At 35.7% G+C, this 19,756-nt stretch overlaps 1 protein-coding gene across 1 annotated transcript; it reads right to left on the bottom strand.

The window, feature by feature from the left end:
* Positions 1–18,422: 18,422 nt before the first annotated feature.
* LOC131075251 (glycine-rich cell wall structural protein 2-like) lies at positions 18,423–18,938 on the bottom strand. The gene has a single exon (XM_058012081.2). The coding sequence runs from the start codon at positions 18,936–18,938 to the stop codon at positions 18,423–18,425; it is 516 nt and encodes a 171-aa protein (XP_057868064.2).
* Between the last annotated feature and the right edge of the window lie 818 nt (positions 18,939–19,756).

The raw sequence follows: 19,756 nt of genomic DNA, 5'->3' as shown, positions 1-19,756 counted from the left end.
TGTGGGAAAGACGCAAGAAATTTTGGCTATGCCAAGCTACAAGGATACTAGAGCTACTTAGCAGACAATGAGAATATGAGAAGCAGAAGAGTGCATATTATAGCATGGTGTTCCCTCAATAATACAGCTGCCATTGTCCACTGAAAACATACAAGAGTGCATCCACACATTGTAGGGTCCCTACATACCCTACCTTCCCTATGCATTTTTCCAATGAACTGACATTGAAGTGTGAATCCACTGTAGTCTGTCTAGTTAAACTATTGTACCATTAAAATCATACCAGAAGAACGTGTAATGGGCGTCGGTTTTAATCCACTATTTTTCCTCAATCTCCGCGATAATTCGTTTATGATGTGATAGACAAGATTGGTCTTGTACATAAGTCTGTACGCCAACTGAACTGCTCCGTGATTCACTGAGCTTCAGTTTCGGTGAAAAAAGTAGAAAAGCTGTCTCCGCAACTCACGGGACGAGGGAAGATCGGTTGTTTTGAGAGATTGGGACCTTACTAATATTTTTAATTGTATGTTTCAGTAAACATTATAGTGGCTGATGGGCTTAGGCCTATGCATCATATAGAATAATCTACATGATGTTGCACTCAAATTGATGTGTGAATTGGAAGTTGATCTTTCCTGTACATTACGACTACTCCATCCCTTCAAAAGACTCTTTGCTTCTCCAATTCCATCTCCGTCCTCGTTTTCGCATCAGCAATCTCGGCTTTGGAAAAAATGTCTCCATTGACTTCGTCTTCTATCAAAAATGAGAACATAGAAGAAAGTGAATCTTCAATTTGCATTAGGCGTTTGACAGAATGCCGCATATGCTAATTAACACAACTTATCCGATTAACATGTTTACGAAAGGAAATTAGTGGCCGATTATGGTTTATGGCCTGTTTCCTTATGGTGAGTATAAGGGAAAATTTGCATGCCTGTATTATTGTTTCAATATATTTATATATTAATAAAAGATATAATTTGTGTCTTATATCAATTTAGTTTTTATTTTAATTGTGTTTTTAATGTGAGATCAATTGAATTAAGTTGGACGATCAACAATATACAGTCTTCATACAATGCAAGTTGATTGAAATGGTCTCAATTGTCAAATTTTCATCATTTATTTTTTTGCTTGCCATTTTTCTCTAAGAAATGTTGAAAATACATAGAAGAAAAAAGGGGTTGATTTAAAGTTGCAATTGTTAGAAACCTTCATATTTGTCAAGCTTTTCAATTACCATGAATAGATAGAAGCAACAACTGAAGGCATATTGATTTTGCACAATTTGTGTCATGACGGCGATAAAAAAAAAACCCTACTTATATGTTGAAGTGTTGCACATATTTAATGCAAAACATAGGTGTTTATTGTAGAGAATAGAAAAGGTTTTGTTAATTTACTAAATTCCCAAGTGAGCATTTATTCTTATTGAATGAAAAATGTTATAATAACTTAATTCCCTATTGAATGTGGTTATTTGAAATAAAAGTTGTGAATAGATTAGGAGATGTAATTAAATGTATATAAAAAAAAGTTTGTTGATGCTACTTTGCAGAGCTTTAAAATATGCATGATTGTAAGTCAATTAGTATTCCATTCCTTGTTGGTAATAAGTCGAGTTTAGACATGTCCCGGTACAAATGATGATCTTTAGGATATGTCTAATGCTCCTTATGCTAGTGTCATTGGGAGTTTGATGTATGTAATGGTTTGTACAAGACTATATATAGCCCAAACAGTGGGCGTTCTAACAAAGTTTATGTCTAATCTTGGTAGAGAGGATTGAAATTTTGTTAAGAGAGTGATTAGATATTTGCAAGTTACTTTTGATTCTTTTTTCTTTTATCATGGTATTGATGACATGATTAAGTCATTGGACAAGAAACTTAGGTATTCAGAGATCCACTAGTGGCTATATTATTATTTTATTTGGAGGAGTACTAAGTTGGATGAGTAAGATGAAGCCCATAGTCACTTTTTCCACACTAAAGTAGTGAACATGATTGCTACACATGCCTCTAAGGAGGAGGTATGGTTATAGAGACTTGGTATTGGCATTAGTTTTGATTGTAGGACCATGAGGATTGGATGTGATAGTTAGAGTGCTATATTTTTAGCTAAGAATCCAAGGTCGTACTAAGCATATTTATGTTCAATATCACTTTGTATGAGAAATGACTAAGAATGGTAAGGTATTGATAGAGAAGGTCAACACTTTGGATAATGTTGTAGATTCTCTTATGAAGCCAGTGAGCACAAAAATGTTTTCTTCGTGCAGGAAGGCCATGGGATTTGATCACTATACTTAATTTCATTTTATGTATTTCTTGAATATAATTGCAATGCATAATATCAAGTAGAATTATTTTAGGATAAGGTGAAATTAACCTTACAAATACTATGCCATTCATGTGTCTCCATGTTCCTTGGAAAGTGTTCCCTATGTCATGAGAGGAAAAATATTAAATATTTGTATTATATGCCAAATTGTAATTGCACTTTCAAGAGGTGAAAATGTGTCAATGATGAAGATAAGATTTTCTTTTAGATGTCCACTTTTGGGGACTTGAACAATCATGCTTTGGTTGCCCAATATTGGAAGGTGAAAGGTCATTTATTGGGAGATCCTAAGAGTCATTAGGGAGCTCGAAGCATTTGAGAAGATAAAGATTTGAGTGGCTATGGGTTAGGTGCCCATGTTGGAGTCATTTGAAGGAAATAAATATTTTTTGTCTCTTGGCTATCCAATAGTATATGCATGGGTTTTTGTAAGTGGTTTTCTACCTATTGTTTTGGGTTATCATTGTGGTTTTCCCTCTCTTTAAGTTTGTTATAAATTGGAGCTAGTTTGGTATGATTCAATTTGTAGGTATTCTGGTGATGTCAAGTTTGATTTGAGAAGGGAAGTGAATTGTATTATTGTAGGGATCTCTCTTTTGAAGATCAGTATTAATATTTTTTCCCTCTTTCTCTAGTTTAGTTTTTTCTTGAAAGGGTTTCTCTACTTAAATTTGGTGTCTCATTTGGTTGCAATGTTAATTTCAAATTTGATAATACATAAATATATTAATATTGCAAGATTTTTTCACCTTGTTTTCATAAAAAATCATAGCTAAGGTGAGTGATATGGAGGATATTAACAATTGGAAACCAATTACTCTTTTAAATGTGTCATCCAGATCATAGAAAACGAGGTGTCTCTTTTGCTATTTTTGATGCACCTACCTGGATTATTGTCGAGCCTAAGCATATCAGATTCGTCAAATATAGATTTATTCTAAATAATACTATTAGTACTTGTCATTAGGCTAGTATTATTGCAATCGCTTGAGCCAAATTTTTATTAACTCCTTATTATTAAATTGTTTTCCACCAATTATATCTATGAATATTTTGTTTAGATGGTTTTTTAAATTTTTCAATAGTCAAGATGCGTGATTTTTAAGTTTTCAAATTACAGAAATTAATTTGGATTTCCCGGACATGAGTTTTTTAAGGCAAATTTTTAGGTCATTAAAATAATATTTAGTTCACCTATTAATATTTAGGTCATTAAATTTTTAGGCCATGACTTATTATAATATATATTACCTATTTCATGTTAAAAAAAAATTACAACCAAAACATTGAATATATAGATTTTCTATATTTTTATTCTAATAGTATATTTAATTAATTTATTTAATAACCCTATATTAATCACTAATTATTATTACTATCTTAAATATTATCATTTCATTAAGATTACATTCATTTGCAAAATCATTTGTGGGCTTGAAGTTGTTAGAATTCATGATTGTTGAATCCCACAAGCTCAGATAATCATATGCAAGAATACCTGTTACATACAAAGGAGAAATTGTGCAACAAATGAGAACATTGTAGGCAATAAAAAGAACTGAATGCTTCATTGAATATTGCTTAATTACAATGAAGGTTATGAAATCCTTATAAAAAAATCTAACTCTGAAGATAGAAATCCTAAATGGTGGAGTCTACAAGATAGACTGAGAGTTAAAATAGAATGCATGGATCAGTCATGTATGCACAAAAAGCATAATAGACTAATTAATGCATGAAACTCTCAAAATTCTAAACATAGCTTACTTTTCCTAGTTTGCATTATGCATGGAGATACATATTAATTAATTATTGGTAATTAATTAATTAACTATCTAATAAATTCCAATAATTAATTACTTACTAATGCATCTATTATGTAGTGAATTAATGAAATTAAGTGAATAATTAATATATGAATTATTTATTCCAACACCCCCCATAAATGCACAACTGGGAGAGAGGTAAAGATATAGGAAAAACAATGCAAAGATGAATGCATGATGGGTCCTGGCCTAAAGCTTGATGAGGTACCCATGAACAAACATGCAAGTTTATCAGAAGTAGAGCAAAGGAGAAAACCCTGAATGGGAAGAAAAATCCTCTTCAAAAGAAAAACAAAAAAACAAGAATGAAGTAATATTGAAGCATGAAGAAGTTACAAACACTATCATAGAATGATTGCTATGATGCTGAAAAAAGAACCTCTGAAAATAAGAATGCTAGAGTGTCGATATGGTAAGTGTTGGTTAAAAAATTTGCCCTTTCTTTAATTTATATTATTTAACAATATTGAGTTGTGTGTACCCCTTATGAAAGGAAAGCAAATGAACCAACAGTTGGGTGAACCAAATTGAGGTTGATCCTCTGCATTAGAGTGCAGCTCCTCATGACATTTGTAGTGATTTTTTTATGCAGTTAATTTAGAAACAAACACACTTTTCACCAGAAAGCGAGAAAGGCTTTCCCATTCATTTATCAACACAAAAGAATGCTACAAAGGATCTATTTATAAGTGTAAAGCTCATATTATTTTACTCTTGCATGTATTCATTCAAGAAACTCAAAGTAGTGTAAATTTTGATCGATTCTCGCTCATGCCTCACATGACAAGGAGGATCAATGTCATTTAAACAACAATGAAACTTCTTTTAAATAAAAAAAATCAATGAATTCACAAAAGTAGAAAGAATTGGTAATGAAATGACATATTTCGCACATCAGCATATATCCCAACAGAGATTGCTAATCTTTCAAACAAACAAATTTAAAAATCGTATCAAAATTGCATTTCATTCAAGTACCAGAAAATATGAGTTTTGAAAAATTCAAAGAAAATTAAATCTTTTCCTCTAAATCAAAGTTTTTCGGACCCTAACAAAGCTTTCTTTTTTGACATATATAGCCTCTAGGCCAATAGTTTGTTTGAAAATAGCCCTAAACCTTTTAACTCTAACCTAGAGTCAAAAGAAACCATCTGTTTTGAACTCTATGAAACTAAATAAACAAAGGCCACAGATAGGATGACAACTCATCCGTTAGCTGATCAGGACTCCATCTTGGAAGAAGTGGCCACTGATTTGTCCTGTTTTCTATGGCACCATGCATATTACACCACTCCAGATGTGTTGTTGAGAAATTGAAGATAACTTGAAAGTATGGGAGTCCAATGTTTAGGATGTGCTGCTTCCAAACTTCCTTGTCCATGTTCACCTGCATAACTTTTTCTTTATGTGCCTCCAAGTGATCAAAGCAGATTGTCAGTATCTACTCTATCCTTGCCAGTTTTGAAAAGTCATTGGTGGTCAGAGAGTTCATTTCTTTAACAAGCTGTACTCTTTCTTTGAAGTTCTTGGCCATGTCTACAGTAGCTTCAATTGTCTGCCCATCCTTCTTCATGATTTGTATATCAATACACTTTAAATCCTTCTGCATTGTATCAATCAGATCCTTCAATCCTTTAAGTAATTTAGCATATTCCTCATGGCCTTGCTTAATGATCGAATTTCTCCATTCAACATTCTTTTTTAACACATAAAGCATATTATCATCTGGGTTTTCCACTGGCTTCTCAGTTAGGAATTTCATCACACCAAACCTTTGCATATCATTCATCTGTGCCAAGAATGCTACCCATTTGGTTCTTTCCTTCTCCCATGCAACAACTTCTAGCTCTAATTCTTTGCTTATAGTTATGGCATCTTCATATACTTTAATCAAGCTAACAATGTAGTCTGAACCCTATTTTACTATAGAATCAAGCCATTCATTGAATATTTCAGCTATCATGCGACTCCTCTAGACTTGATCTGGTTCATTGGGGATTTGGGGTCAAAGGACAATGTCATCTAAGATAGTGGCTGAGGGCTTGTATGATGTATGGTGTTGATGTACTCTACCATTTGGGTGACAACCTGTTTCAACCACTTTTTGTCTTTCTCATCCTTCCAAGACCTAGATATCATCCTCTTTGTGGAGGATTCTAGGTGTTTAGCATCTACCGCCCTTGAAGCAACTCTCAGATCAATTTTCTTCATAGTAAAATCATCTTCAGTGGCCCTTTCTGGATCTCTACTTGCAATGTATTTATCTATTTTCTCGAGGCACTTGCTCACCATATCCTCCATGGGAATTGTAATAGGAACAAGGTTACGTTTCTTCCCAATCGAAGCTCCTTCCATCGAGAAGTGTTGGAAGTTTCTTTAGACAACGGAGGTGTATGAGCATCAGGGGGGTCAATAATAGTCAGAGTGCTCATTGGGTTTGAATCTTCTTCAGGTTCCTTACCTGCATCTATATCCTGCACTGGAGGGTTACTCAATACTTGTTGATCCATTATTACTTTAGTTTCTTCACTTGGATCCAAGTCCCCAATAATTTGATTCACCACTGGTTCTCTATTCTTCTTTTTGCTCCTCGAGCGAGTAACTTGAACTACTAAAGAGCTCAGTGGAGACCTCTTTGATCTTCTAGGTTGAATCTCTTCAATAATTGTCCTTGTGTCACCTGCAATATCAACAATCTTGTTAGAGGAGGAAGTAGAAATCCGAGTTGTAGCATGTGGACCAACTGTTAATTCATGAGGAGGCATGATTGAATCATTTCTAAAATTTTGATCCCTTAGCCATTTTTCTGTTCTTCTTATGACATTGAAGGACTTAGCTTGAATGTTTTCTTCTAGTCTTTTATCCCAGTCAATTTCAGGAATTGGTTGTCCTTGAACTCTTTCATTGAATTCAGGATCCAAGACATCTTTCCCTTCTTCTTCTTGTACACTTGATACATTAATGAGGAACTTCATGGTAATAAGCCACTGTAAGGTGAACCTTGACCATAATCTCCTCCTCACTTTAAATTCATCACCATAGTTTTCCTAGTAATCTTCCAATTGAGGTTCATGGAAGAAATGGTCATCGACATTCAAATTTTCTATAGCATATCCCCTGCTGTCAAATTTTCGCCTGGCAATGTAAGGTTGCAAATTCATTTTCTTGAAGTCCAATTCTAAGTTCAAGGCATCAGATACTGATTTACAACTGTAATAACCAAGTTCAATAGGAAAAAAAACTTCAGATTTAACCTTTGTCCCTAACCTTTTGTCAATGTGAGCCAATTGTTGGCTCACTTCAATTAGCACATAACTGTCAAAAGCATATCTGGGTAATTCAAAAGGCTCACCTTCAAAACCTCCCACCCGGATATAAGTAAATCTAGGAAACTGAATGAAATAACTTCCATATATGCTAGTCAGCTCCATGGCCTCTACTGACATTCTTTTATTAATATCTCCTTGCAATTCAAAGGCAAGCCTTCCTACGAAAATATCATTCCATCTTGTGAAATACTCTGCATATTTCTGTTGTTGCAAGTAAGGGTAATAGTCATAAACCTTCATACTGTCTACTCAAGGATCATTGTCTAATCCCTTCCAGTCTCTCGTACAGGCCAATATATAGAATAAGTATGAAGACATGTAAAAGATGGATATTCCAACAAAGTTTCTCAAACCCTCATGGAGCCTTTCAGCGACAACTTGAGCCCAGTCAAGGTATTTCTCGCAAGCTAATAACACCTGAATATAGAAGTACATCCAATCTTCCTAGTAGAAAGAGTGTGAGTTCCCTTTAAGTCTATTTAATAGTATGACAATAGCTTGCACCTCTGTGATGAAATATTCTCTGGTAAGAGGCTTAGGTAACTGGGACCCCCTTTTTGAACCTTCAGAAGCCAATTCCTTGCAATAACGCTTCTATATGTGCTTTTCTTCTCAGAAAAAAATACATATGAGGTCCCAAATGACCAATCTTCGTACGACTCCTTATGTGGGATTCCCATTGCAGCCATTATTATCTCTATGTTAATCTCCACCAACAACTTGCCACCAATGGTTCTAATGCACCTGCTATTAGCATCATATTTGTTCATGCATGCTAATACTAAATCTAGATAGGGAGCAGTAGTTTGAAAAGCAACGGCTTCAATGAGGCCACTTCTAACTATCATCTTCATCATTGAACCTGCCCCAGGGTTTTTAGCTCTCTCTAAGAAATCTCCCAAGTCAGCTTGGGCCAAAGAGGTGTTGCTCAACTCTGGAATTATACTCACCAAGCATGATTCACGACCAAGTTTTGGAAGAGTTGGCCTCATTATGACCACTTTTACATTAAACAAACAATTTCTAAACATGACAAAATTCTATTCCAAAACAAAAGATTTCTCCTACTCTGACAGATCTTTTGAGCTAATAACACAGTAGAGGGAAATGATAAAAAATCATTTGTAACCACCATGAAATCTGTGAAACCCTCAGAAGAATGGAGCTGAAATTACCTTCGGTGTCTCTAGCTCCTTCAAAAATAGTAGCTACAACTTTTTATAATTTTGAGAATTCACATGCTTTTTTTAAAACAAATGGGAAAATAGCTGAGAAAGATCTACACATGCCTCATAATGATTCATTCAAACGTGTGAGATAACCCATGATATGATAGGAACCTGACACTTTCTTAATTACACATCAACTCCACACAAACAGTTAATGCTTTCATGATTTCTTTCCATATTTAGAATTTTAAATTATAAGATGCCGAGAATATTCCTTTTGCCACACTACCTTTAGTGTTATTAATGTCTTTGGGTCGAAACATTAGAATGAACTTTTGAACTTTGAACCAACTTACAAGGAGTTCAATAGTTCAAAGTTTAAGTTCAAGACCCACTTAGCACATTCACACTTTCTCGTTAAATAACATTACAAAGCTATGACCCGCACAAGAGGACCGATTGAACCTTGAACCTTGAACCGACACACAAATGGTTCAAGCGGTAGGTTCAACTAGATAGAAAATGTGAATCATAAGGAACAATAAGTATTCCATCTCACCAACAATGCATGGGTAAATGGCCGCGATGCATCTCATAGTACATAGGAATAAATATGTAAGTGATCCATCTCATAGGCAATGCATGGGTAAATGGTCTGGCATCTCTTAGTACATAGGAACAAGTACTAAATACATAGAACACTCCAATGTGAAACCAAGAAAGCATTAGCACCAACTATAGAAACCCCCCATAATGTTGACAAGGGAGAGGTATGATAGGTACTGAGAATCTAAATGCTATTCTCCATGATGCTGAAAAAAATAGAGATGTGTGCCATAAAGATGGGGCCCTGATCACAGGAGGACATAATAGGGCCAAGAATTCACTGATTACTTCGGCAAGAAGAGTTAGTGGGTTGGAAATCTATCTACAAAAATGGACCTGAGATGTGGATAGAGTGTTGAATCACCTTTTCAATGATATCTCATTTGCAAAAAATGAAGTTTGAAAGCACAAGATATGCCCCTGGGAGTGCAAACTGCAACTTCTGATTTCAACTGGCAAAAAACTTGCAAAATGAAAAAATTAGAAAAATATACCTCCATCTCTAGATTGGGCTTGGAAAGATATTTTCAACGGTATATGGTTTGCCCAATTTTGACTTCGTATGACCAAGTTATGGCCAAAACAAAATAAAACACCTCTTTTAGGGCACAAAGAGGGTCAAATAAGGGCCATGTATGCTGTCTATACTGCTTGCATTAGCATAATGTTAGTAGGTAAAAATCAAAATCCCTTAAAAAAATAAAAATAAAAATATGCCATGTTAAAATGCATGATTGCTGAATTCCACAAGCCCAGATAATCATCTGCAAGAATACTTGTTACATACAAAGGAGAAATTGCACAACAAATGAGAATATTAAAGATAATAACAAGAACTGAATGCATGATTGAATTTTTCTTAATTACAATGAAGGATATGAAATCCTTATAAAGAAATCTAACTCTAAGATAGAAATCCTAAATGGTGGAGTCTACAAGATAGATTGAGAGTTAAAATAGAATGCATGAATCAATCATGTATGCACAAAAAGCATAATAGGCTAATTAATGCATGAAACTCTCGAAATTTTAAACATAGCTTGCTTTTCCTAGTTTGCATTATGCATGGAGATAAATATTAATTAATTATTCATAATTAATTAATTAACCATCCAATAAATTCCAATAATTAATTACTAACTAAGGCATCGATTATGTAGTGAATTAATACAATTAAGTGAATAATTAATATATGAATTATTTATTCCAACAGAAGTTACAAATAAAAATGTTTCAAATAAAATGTTACTAGCAGTATTCACATTATTGTTGGATACAATTATTACTCACATTTTAATCGTCACAATACTCTTAACATTTTTTTTTGCTAAATGGGGAAGTTACTTTTTAACCCTAAAAATAGGGTATGAATATTTGTACATTATTAATTACCGAACACTAATAACATAACTTATATTATTTGCCCAAGTCAATAATATTAAAGTTATTATCTTTTCAAATTTATCTTACACATCCAATAAACAAATGTTTAACAAATTATTTAAAATTCATATCTATTTCTTTTAGTTTTAATTAGATAAATAAATAAACATATATATAATAAAAAAAAATATAAATTAATAATATTAGTGTAGTTATTCTCATGCAATTTAATACAATTTAATAATATAAAAGTTTGATAATAAAATAATATTATTAATAATATAATGCTAATATTTATAATAATAAATAAATAAATAAATAACAACAACATAGTAATAAATATATTGATTGGGGTATTTGACAATTGTTTTTGGCGCTCTGCAACTCTGTCTCGACCTAGGGTTTGGACTTTGGCTGCAGGGCCGTAGGCTTTGATGTGGGGATGTATGCGGGCCTCCCACGAAGGTAAGTTCATTAATTGGTTTGTGTGCAGGCTCCCCCAATGTCCTCCTCGTCGTCACTTCACACTGCCTTCCCTTGTGAGGGCGTTTAATGCCAGTTAATGGAGGGCTCTTCTGAAGGCACTGCAAAACTCAACAACAATGCCACATTTAAACCTAAGTTCTTCAAGGATGTGGTTACATCTTCTTCTTCCACTATCGTCGAAGGTGCGAGGTTTGTCACGAACCCTAATGGCAGCCCCTGTGGAGAAGGTAAGGACCCTCACTCGGCTCGAGAATCTATTTCCATCTCTCCTAATGACCTAATGTGTAAAGAAATTAATATGGAAAAGGATAGACTTAGAGACACTACAATTTTATTTGCTACTGTGGATTTGGATAAATGCCCTGCTTGTAAATTCATTGATGATTGGATTAGGAATGTATGGAATATTAAATTAGGTTATTTGGTATCGTTCTATAGACTCATTCAAAAAGGATTATTTATTATTTTTTTTAAAGATCATAAAATGCAGAAAGAAGTGCTTAGTAAACAATATTGGTCCATCGGAAAATGCACATTTCGTGCCCTAGAATGGACGCCGGAAGCGGTCAATGAAGAAATTCTTGCACTCTCATGCTCTAGATGGGTTCTAATCCGAGAAGTGCCTCCGCTATTATGGAAATTCATACCCCAAATACTGGAACTGATAGGCAAATCTATTCGGGTTGATAACTCGTCCTCGCTTATTCCTCATTTAGATGCTAGGCTTTTGATATCACTTAATCCTAGGTGTGATTTCCCCAAAATGGTTAATATTAATCTCAAAACCAAAGTCGTGGTTTGCCCTATTGAAATCCTTGGTGGGGTGAACGCGTGCTTCCTCTGCAAGAAAGAAGGGCATATCCACAGGAATTGCCCAATTATTAATAAAACTAAGGGCTCGGATAGACCTCGTAATCAATCTGACAACCTACCACCTGTTCATGAAATGCACAACCCGAGCATGGATAAACTCAGTGGCATTAGTAAAAAAATCAATAACTAGCTAAAAGGGGAAAATTCTAAACCCTTGGAAGATGGAAAAATATTCAACTTTGGTAGCTTTGGTGTTGCCCTCACCCCCCATTCGACAATTTCTCAAATGCTCTAAAACAGATAAATGAGAATCCGTAGGAGGAGTTTTAGATTGTAGGGAAAAATCCTAAGAAAAGAAGGAGGAAAAATGCACAACAATTAGCATTGGAAAAAATTAGGGTAAATGGTCCTAGTAATTTGACCAATAAGATTAATCTGGACAACAATTTAACATCTCCTATGGAAGATGATGGTCTTGAGGTCCCCCCGGAGATGAAATTCTCTAGCCTAGTCTCTAATGGTGATATCCCTGAAGCTCATAACCCTAAGGATAGAGTCAATGTGAGTAGTGAGCTAAGTTTGGGAGGAGGCCAGGTTGGGTTAATGAATAAAACTTCTCACAGAAGTTCGGCAGACATGGATGTCTCATTTGAGGAGATTCCATCAAAGGATCCTCCTTTCATCATCGAGGTTGAGCCCCCCTCTCAATCTGAACCCATTCCTGACTCGATCTCTGTCATTCCCCGTAAGAAGTTTGTAGAGCTTGAAGATTCTTGTGTGTTTGAGGTCATTGTTGCTGACCCTAAAGCTGGTGAAGCTAATCCAATATCTAGTGATGGTGTTATTCTAGACCTTTCAGATAGTTTGAAGGCTTTGGAGTCTTGTACTGAGACCCTGGAGACCCCCAATGGGATCATTAGGAAGGAGTCTGAAATAGATGAGGAGGACCTAGGAGAAGAGTGCCTAGGAGAAGAAGGAGAGTGGACTTTGGATATTGAAAATACCGAGGCAATCCCTAGGAGAAGAAGGGATAGGCCTCTGGGATCTAAAAATAGGGGCACTATTAACAGAAGGAATAATGAGGAGAAGAAAGACCTCCCGAGATGCTTTAACAAGTTTAAAGCATCCAAAGAATAAAACAATACTCTAAACCTAGATGAAGTGCATCTCTAGGAACATTAGGGGTCTAGAATCCCTAGATAGGAAACAAATGGTCAGAAGGTTTGTCAACCAACATAAGAACGTAGACTTCATTATGCTTCAAGAACTCAAGGCTGTAAAGTTTACCCTGGATGTTAACTTAGAATTTATATGGAAAGACTCTATCAAGATCTCCTCAAATCATGACAGAGGTAGAGGAGGTGTTGGAATTCTTATCAACCCCAGATGGAAATATAGTATAGTAAACCAAGGATGCTCACCATATAATAGAGTGGTCTAGGTGTCCCTAGATAATAATGGATTCGGATTTGGAATTTGTTCCATTTATACCCCCAACGACTACAAGGAGAGAATTGCATTATGGGATTGGATTGCCACATTGCCAGATATCCCCTGGTTGGTAGGAAGTGACTTTAACATGGTTGAAACTTGGGAAGACAAGTATGGAGGTATGCCCATGGAGTGGAAAGGGATGGAAAAAATTCACTAGGAAAGATTGAAAAATCGGAAAAAACTATTTGACCCTCTCTTCTACAAAAAGAAAGATAACTCTGAAATTTGGTATACATGGTGCAACTTCCAGAGTGGGAAAAACAAGATCTTTTGTAGGCTGGATAGGTTTTATGCTAATAAAGACCATTTCTCTTTTGACCTAGGCAATAATGGTAGTCCTGTAACAGTTCTTCCGACCACTCTTTTAGATCATCATCCTATCATTTGTCATGTTAGACTCAGGGACTACCTTGAGAACCAGGAAACTCCAAAGGATAAGTTCTTTTTGAATTCTAGCCTTCTCTTAGATGTAGATGTGTTGAGTGCGGTTAAGATTGTGAGGATGTTTAACAAAAGGAATAGATTGTTGAAATCTTGTGTGGAAAGATGGAACCAGAATGTGGATAGCTGGCAAGTGCTGCTTCAAACCATAGGGAAAAAGAAAGCAAGGGATTTTAGATGGAAAGAGAAAAGTCTAGCTAAAAACTTCCACTTGTGTGAAGCTAAGATTCAAGACAATCCAAGAAGTATTGAACTTACTCATGAGGTAGCCTTGGCCAAGGATAGACTCAGAAAGCATCAACAAACTAAGACTAGAGGGGCCATAATCAGGGCTCGAGCACACTGGATGCAATTTGGGGACAAAGGATCCAAGTTTTTCTTTAATATGCTAAAGCAAAAATAGTGTAGAGAACAAATTGGTAGGATTTGGGTAGAAAACAAAGAAGTTAAGGACTTGGAAGATATCAAGGAGGCATTCTTCCAATTCTATAAAGGTCTCTTCTCATCTGAAGACTCTGCTAACTCCTAGGAAGCAAGAGAAAAGTGTAGAAGGATTATTCCTCCTAAAATCTCAGAGGCAGATGCTCAGGCATTAAAAGGGCCTATCACTCTACAAGAAGTAAATACTGCCATCAAGAACTTGAATAATGACAAATCTCCAGGCCCGGATGGGTTGAGGATAGAATTCTATAAAGCCAATGTGGATTGGGTGAGTCATGACCTACATGAGCTTTACACTGAGGCCTTTAACACTGGCTCTTTAGGGGAATGAATTAATAGTGGGATTATCAAACTACTTCCTAAGGATGGGGACAAGTCCCTTATCAAAAATTGGAGACCGATAACACTCCTTAATGTTTCTTACAAAATATTGGCCAAAACTCTAGCGATCAGATTGGAAAATATTCTCCCTAAATTAATTTGTTCCACACAAACAGGCTTTATCAAAGGAAGATATATACTGGAAAATCTAATTACCAACTGGGAGGCCATGGAATGGGTGAGAACTTCAGGACAAAATGCAACCATGTTTGTCCTAGATTTTGAAAAAGCACACGACAGGGTAGAATGGGGCTTTATTCTGACTATATTAGAAGCTTTTGGTTTTCTAGCAGAATTATGTAAATGGATTATGGTTTTGCTCAAAGACGCTTCAACTTAGGTAGAAGTTAATGGATCCCTGACTCAAAATATTTCTCTAGGTAGGTCCATTAGACAGGGTTGCCCCTTAGCCCATGCTCTCTTTGTTATTGCAGCTGATGCCCTATTCTACATACTTAGAGACTCTACTATCTCTCCTAAAGTTCAGGGGATCCAACTTCCAAATGGGGAGGAATTGATCAATGCACAATTTGCTGATGACACAACACTCTTTCTAGATATCAGTAAACATAACTTGGAAGCCCTAGAAGGTAAAATCAAATTTATAGGGGAGATTTCAGGAGCTAAAGTTTCACAAAGCAAATCTACCATGCTTGGATGGGAGGAGCAGCCTCCGGATTGGTTGCAGTAGTTTGGGATCCAATGGGGAGGACCTAACAAGATAGTCGGGTACCTAGGAATTTCATTTGCAATATCCCCATCTCTCAAAGAAATGTGGCAATGGGTTAGAACCAAAATAGAAAAAAAACTTAACAGATGGGATAATAGATATCTTTCACTTGCCGGGAGAATGTAAGTTTGCCAAAAAGTTCTATTTTCTTACAAAATTTATTACTCATCAGTATGGATGTTCTCTAATTACCAGATCCTAGAAATATAGAAAACCATTAGGACCTTCCTTTGGTCTGATGGAAATGGTTAAAAAAAAATGCATTCTGTTAAATGGGAGTGGTGCCATAAGGACAAGAGCCTGGGAGGGCTAGGACTTAAGGACTTGAGAATCCAAGGAATTGCTCTTGCAGCAAAATGGATTTTCCAGGCTCTTGATGGGAATGAACCATGGAAAGTACCGGTTAGGAATAATATTTTGAAGGCCGTACCAAAGAATGCCAAAACTTGGAAATCCCTCCCTTTTTGTGGCCTTGTGGCTGGAGACTTCGAGGTATCAGTACAAGGGTCCAATGTCTTCAAGTCTATCTGGAAGGCCTGGAGTAGTGTTAAGCCCTTCATCAGCAATTTTAGAGTCAGCAACAATGAGTTTATCCATGGAAGTAGATCCATTTGGTGGAACCTCTTGCACTCATCCAAACCCTTGGCCCTTACTTAGGGATGCTCTCCCAAAGCATGGGCGGAAAAAGGCATCTGCTGCTTTAAAGATATTATTAAGGATGATTGGCTGCTGGATTGGGATACCCTTAGAGCTAGATTTAACCTTCCGAGTTCCCATAAACACACATATAATATGTTACAGAAAGCCTGTGAGAAGCTTTTACCCAAGAAATGCAAAAATGATATAGAATTTTGTAAGGATCTTTTGTGGAATAATGCCATCTTGGTTCATAATGTTAAAACTAGTGTTATTTATAAGACCCTAACATATGATGAAGCAATAATTTCCCATACTAACAAGCTGTGGTTTGCAGACTTTTCAGTTGAACAATGGCAAAAGGTGTTCAATAGGCTCTGGAGTGGCCCTGTCACTCCTAAAGAGAAATGTTTTAAATGGTTGTTGATTTTAAATAGATTACCAATCATAAAAGATCATAATAGCAGTGATATTTGTAATATTTGCAGGGTTCCTGAATCAATTAGACATTTTTTGATTGTAGCATTGCCAAAGAAATCTAGTTATTATTTGGTATTTATTTTCCTGTTCAATTTACCATTGTTGATGTTATAATCGGATATATTAAAGATTTAAAAAAGGACACTAACCTTTTCTGGTATGTTCTTACTTTTGAGATTTTATGGCACATTTGGAAATTAAGAAATGAAGATAAATTTTAGGGTTCAAGTAGGGCCCTTACTGAGTCTTTTCGTGGACTCACCCTTCATCAAATTCTCTTGCAGGTATCAGTAACGATGAATGTAGAAAAGAACAAGTTCTTTAGGTTCATAAAGGATGGAAACGCAAGGATGTTCCTTCACGAGCTGGAAAATGGATATAAATGGAAGAGGACACTCAAAGGGAAGAAAAAGGTGGACCTAGCTCTGGAGACCTTGCGAGCAGAGGTGGCCAAAGCACGAGACCCTATCCAATATCAGATTCAGATGCTCACAGAGCTCCTTGATGGAAAACAAGCTGTTTGGATGGAGGGCCTCAGGAGTTGGACCACATGGATGGATGCTCTGCAAGAGCAAATTGTTCAAGGATAATTGACATACTTCATGGATGGATGCTCCGCATAGTGGCTCCTTTTTGAATTAAACATTAGAGTATCATATGTATAAATTTTTACATCTCTATTTATATTTGGCAAAACTATTAAACTTGTGAAGTTTGGACCTGCTGTACATGTTTTTGTAATAGTCTTCTCTCCTTATATGCAATATAATATATATATATATATATATATATATATATATATATTAAAATTTATCATATAATAAAAAAATAATTTTAAAAATTGAAAAAAATTTAATAATGAAAATACAATAACATAAAAATCTTAGTGTTTATTTATATGACAATACTTTTAATCTAACCTAAAATCTATCTATTTGTATCTGTAATTGATTCTTAGCATAACCATAAACTAAAGATTTAACTTAAGCCTAATGTAGCATAACTTTAAACATAACACTAATTTAACAATTATCCTAAAATATATAAATTAATAATATTATTTTAGTTAGTAAGATTAGGTTATTGTCATGCAATTTATAATATAAATTTTTGATAAGAAAGTAATATTGTTAATATAATATTCAACATAACAATATTTTTGTTATTACAATATTGAAATTATTTATTTTTGTTTTGTTATTTTCATGTAATTCAATATTCCATCAGATATAAATGCAATAAAATTAAATAATATTACAATATATCTTACTATTTGTTACAATATTAAATCTATGGGCAAGTACTTGCCACTATGTGGCACTTAGTGTAGTTTGGAAAGGTATGAAATTTGTAGTTTGGAAAGATATGAAATGAGATCACCACCATCAATAGTCATCTATTTTTTCATAAAAAAGACTTTGCTAAGGCCCATGATTGTATCGAGTGGCCCTTCATTTTGGTCATGCTTCAAGGCTTGGTTTCGGCTCTTGCTTCATTCAAATAATGTAACAATGAAATTTTTGACCAGCCATAATGGTTTATAACAAAGTACAGTAAACACATATGTGGAAAACCATAGAATAAGCAGACGCCATTCTGTTATATTGCTCAACTCAATGCAGGGTAAAACTTACATTGCAAGAAGGAAGGCATACAGCTTGATTAAAGCTCAATTTGCTCACACATGACACGCATAGACAAGTAATTGCAACCTATTTCGTAATAGAAAATATTTATACGGAGGAATTTCGTTGTCACTAATCACAGTCCTCGGCTCCTTACGAAACATCGTTTGGAATAATTGCTTAGTTTTTTCTATAGAGGATGGCATTGAAAAGAAAAAGCATCATAAAGTGTTCTAAGGATTTTCCTGATTATAACCGTTGTTAGGAACGTATTCTCCGTTGCCATTACCGAAGCCAGCACCATACCCTGTGCCGTAGCGATTACCGTTGCCAAACTGGGTATTGTAACCGCCGTATTTGCCACCCTCTCCATACCCACCGCCGCCGTTGGAACCGTGCCACTCGCCCGAGCCATAGCCGCCGCCATTGCCAAAAGCTTCTTCGCGGTAGCCCGCACCGCCGCCGTTTTGTGTAGTGTATTCAGCGCCTGTACCGTAGCCATTGACGCCCTCTTTGTAGCCGCCACCTTCACCCGCACCATTTCCGTAACCGTTGCCCTGCCCTTCACCGGAATAGCTATTGTACTTGTTCTCCCTACCCGTGGGGTAATACTCTTTGGGATCCAGGTAAGGGGCGCTTTCTTTCACAGGAACAGGAGGATTGAAGAAACCACCTTCCCTCGCCTCCACATTACAAGATACTACAATAGCGAGTAGAATTGAGATTACGATTTCAGTGCGGAGAGCCATTGGGAGTAAGAAACAAGGAATTTTGGCTAAATGCCGAGCTGCCTACTTAGCAGACGATGAGTAGATAAGAAGCAGAAGACTGAATATTTATAGTTTGGTGTTCCCTCAATTATGCATTTGCCATTCACGACTGAAGACATACTCTACAGTGCGTCTGCAAATGGTGGGGCCCCTATAAACCCTATTTTCTCTATGCATTTTCCCACGGCATTGACATTGAAGTGTGAATCCGCTGTAGTTTACTTAATCAGTCAACTATTTTACCATTAAAAACACACCAGAGCAACGTGTAAGTGGGCGTCGGTTTTAATTTAATTTTCTAGCGCAATCTACGCCATAATTTGTGTCCTCTCAAAGTGTTGTAATGGTTGTTTCGGATTTGAAAGACAAGATTGATGTTGTACAGAAGTCTTCACGCCAACTGAACTGCTCCGCGATCGACTGAGCTTAACTTTCGGTGGTAAAATATGTACTGAGCAGAAAAAACCTTCTCCGCAACTCACGGGACGAGGAGACCTTATCAATATTGACGTGCACTTTGGCAATTTGATGTTTTTCTCATTACGCTTACTCCATCATTTCATTGAACTATTGCTTCCCCATATCATTCCCCCGTTGGGCGACTTATCGACAAGTTTTCTCGTGATTTTTCGCCGTTTCCGTTTCTTTTAAAAGTGATATTATTATATATATAGAGATACTTAGTAGCGTTTAGTCTATAACAATATTAGGTTATTTGTTTTTAACTAAGTTTTCGAAGTTTTAGTAACTTTTTATCTTTTAAAATTTAACAGTTTTTAATATAAGTTAATTTTTAT

The sequence above is a fragment of the Cryptomeria japonica genome, chromosome 3 (assembly GCF_030272615.1).
Source record: "Cryptomeria japonica chromosome 3, Sugi_1.0, whole genome shotgun sequence".
NCBI classification, from domain to species: Eukaryota; Viridiplantae; Streptophyta; class Pinopsida; order Cupressales; family Cupressaceae; genus Cryptomeria; species Cryptomeria japonica.
This window is presented reverse-complemented; position numbering and strand designations above follow the sequence as displayed.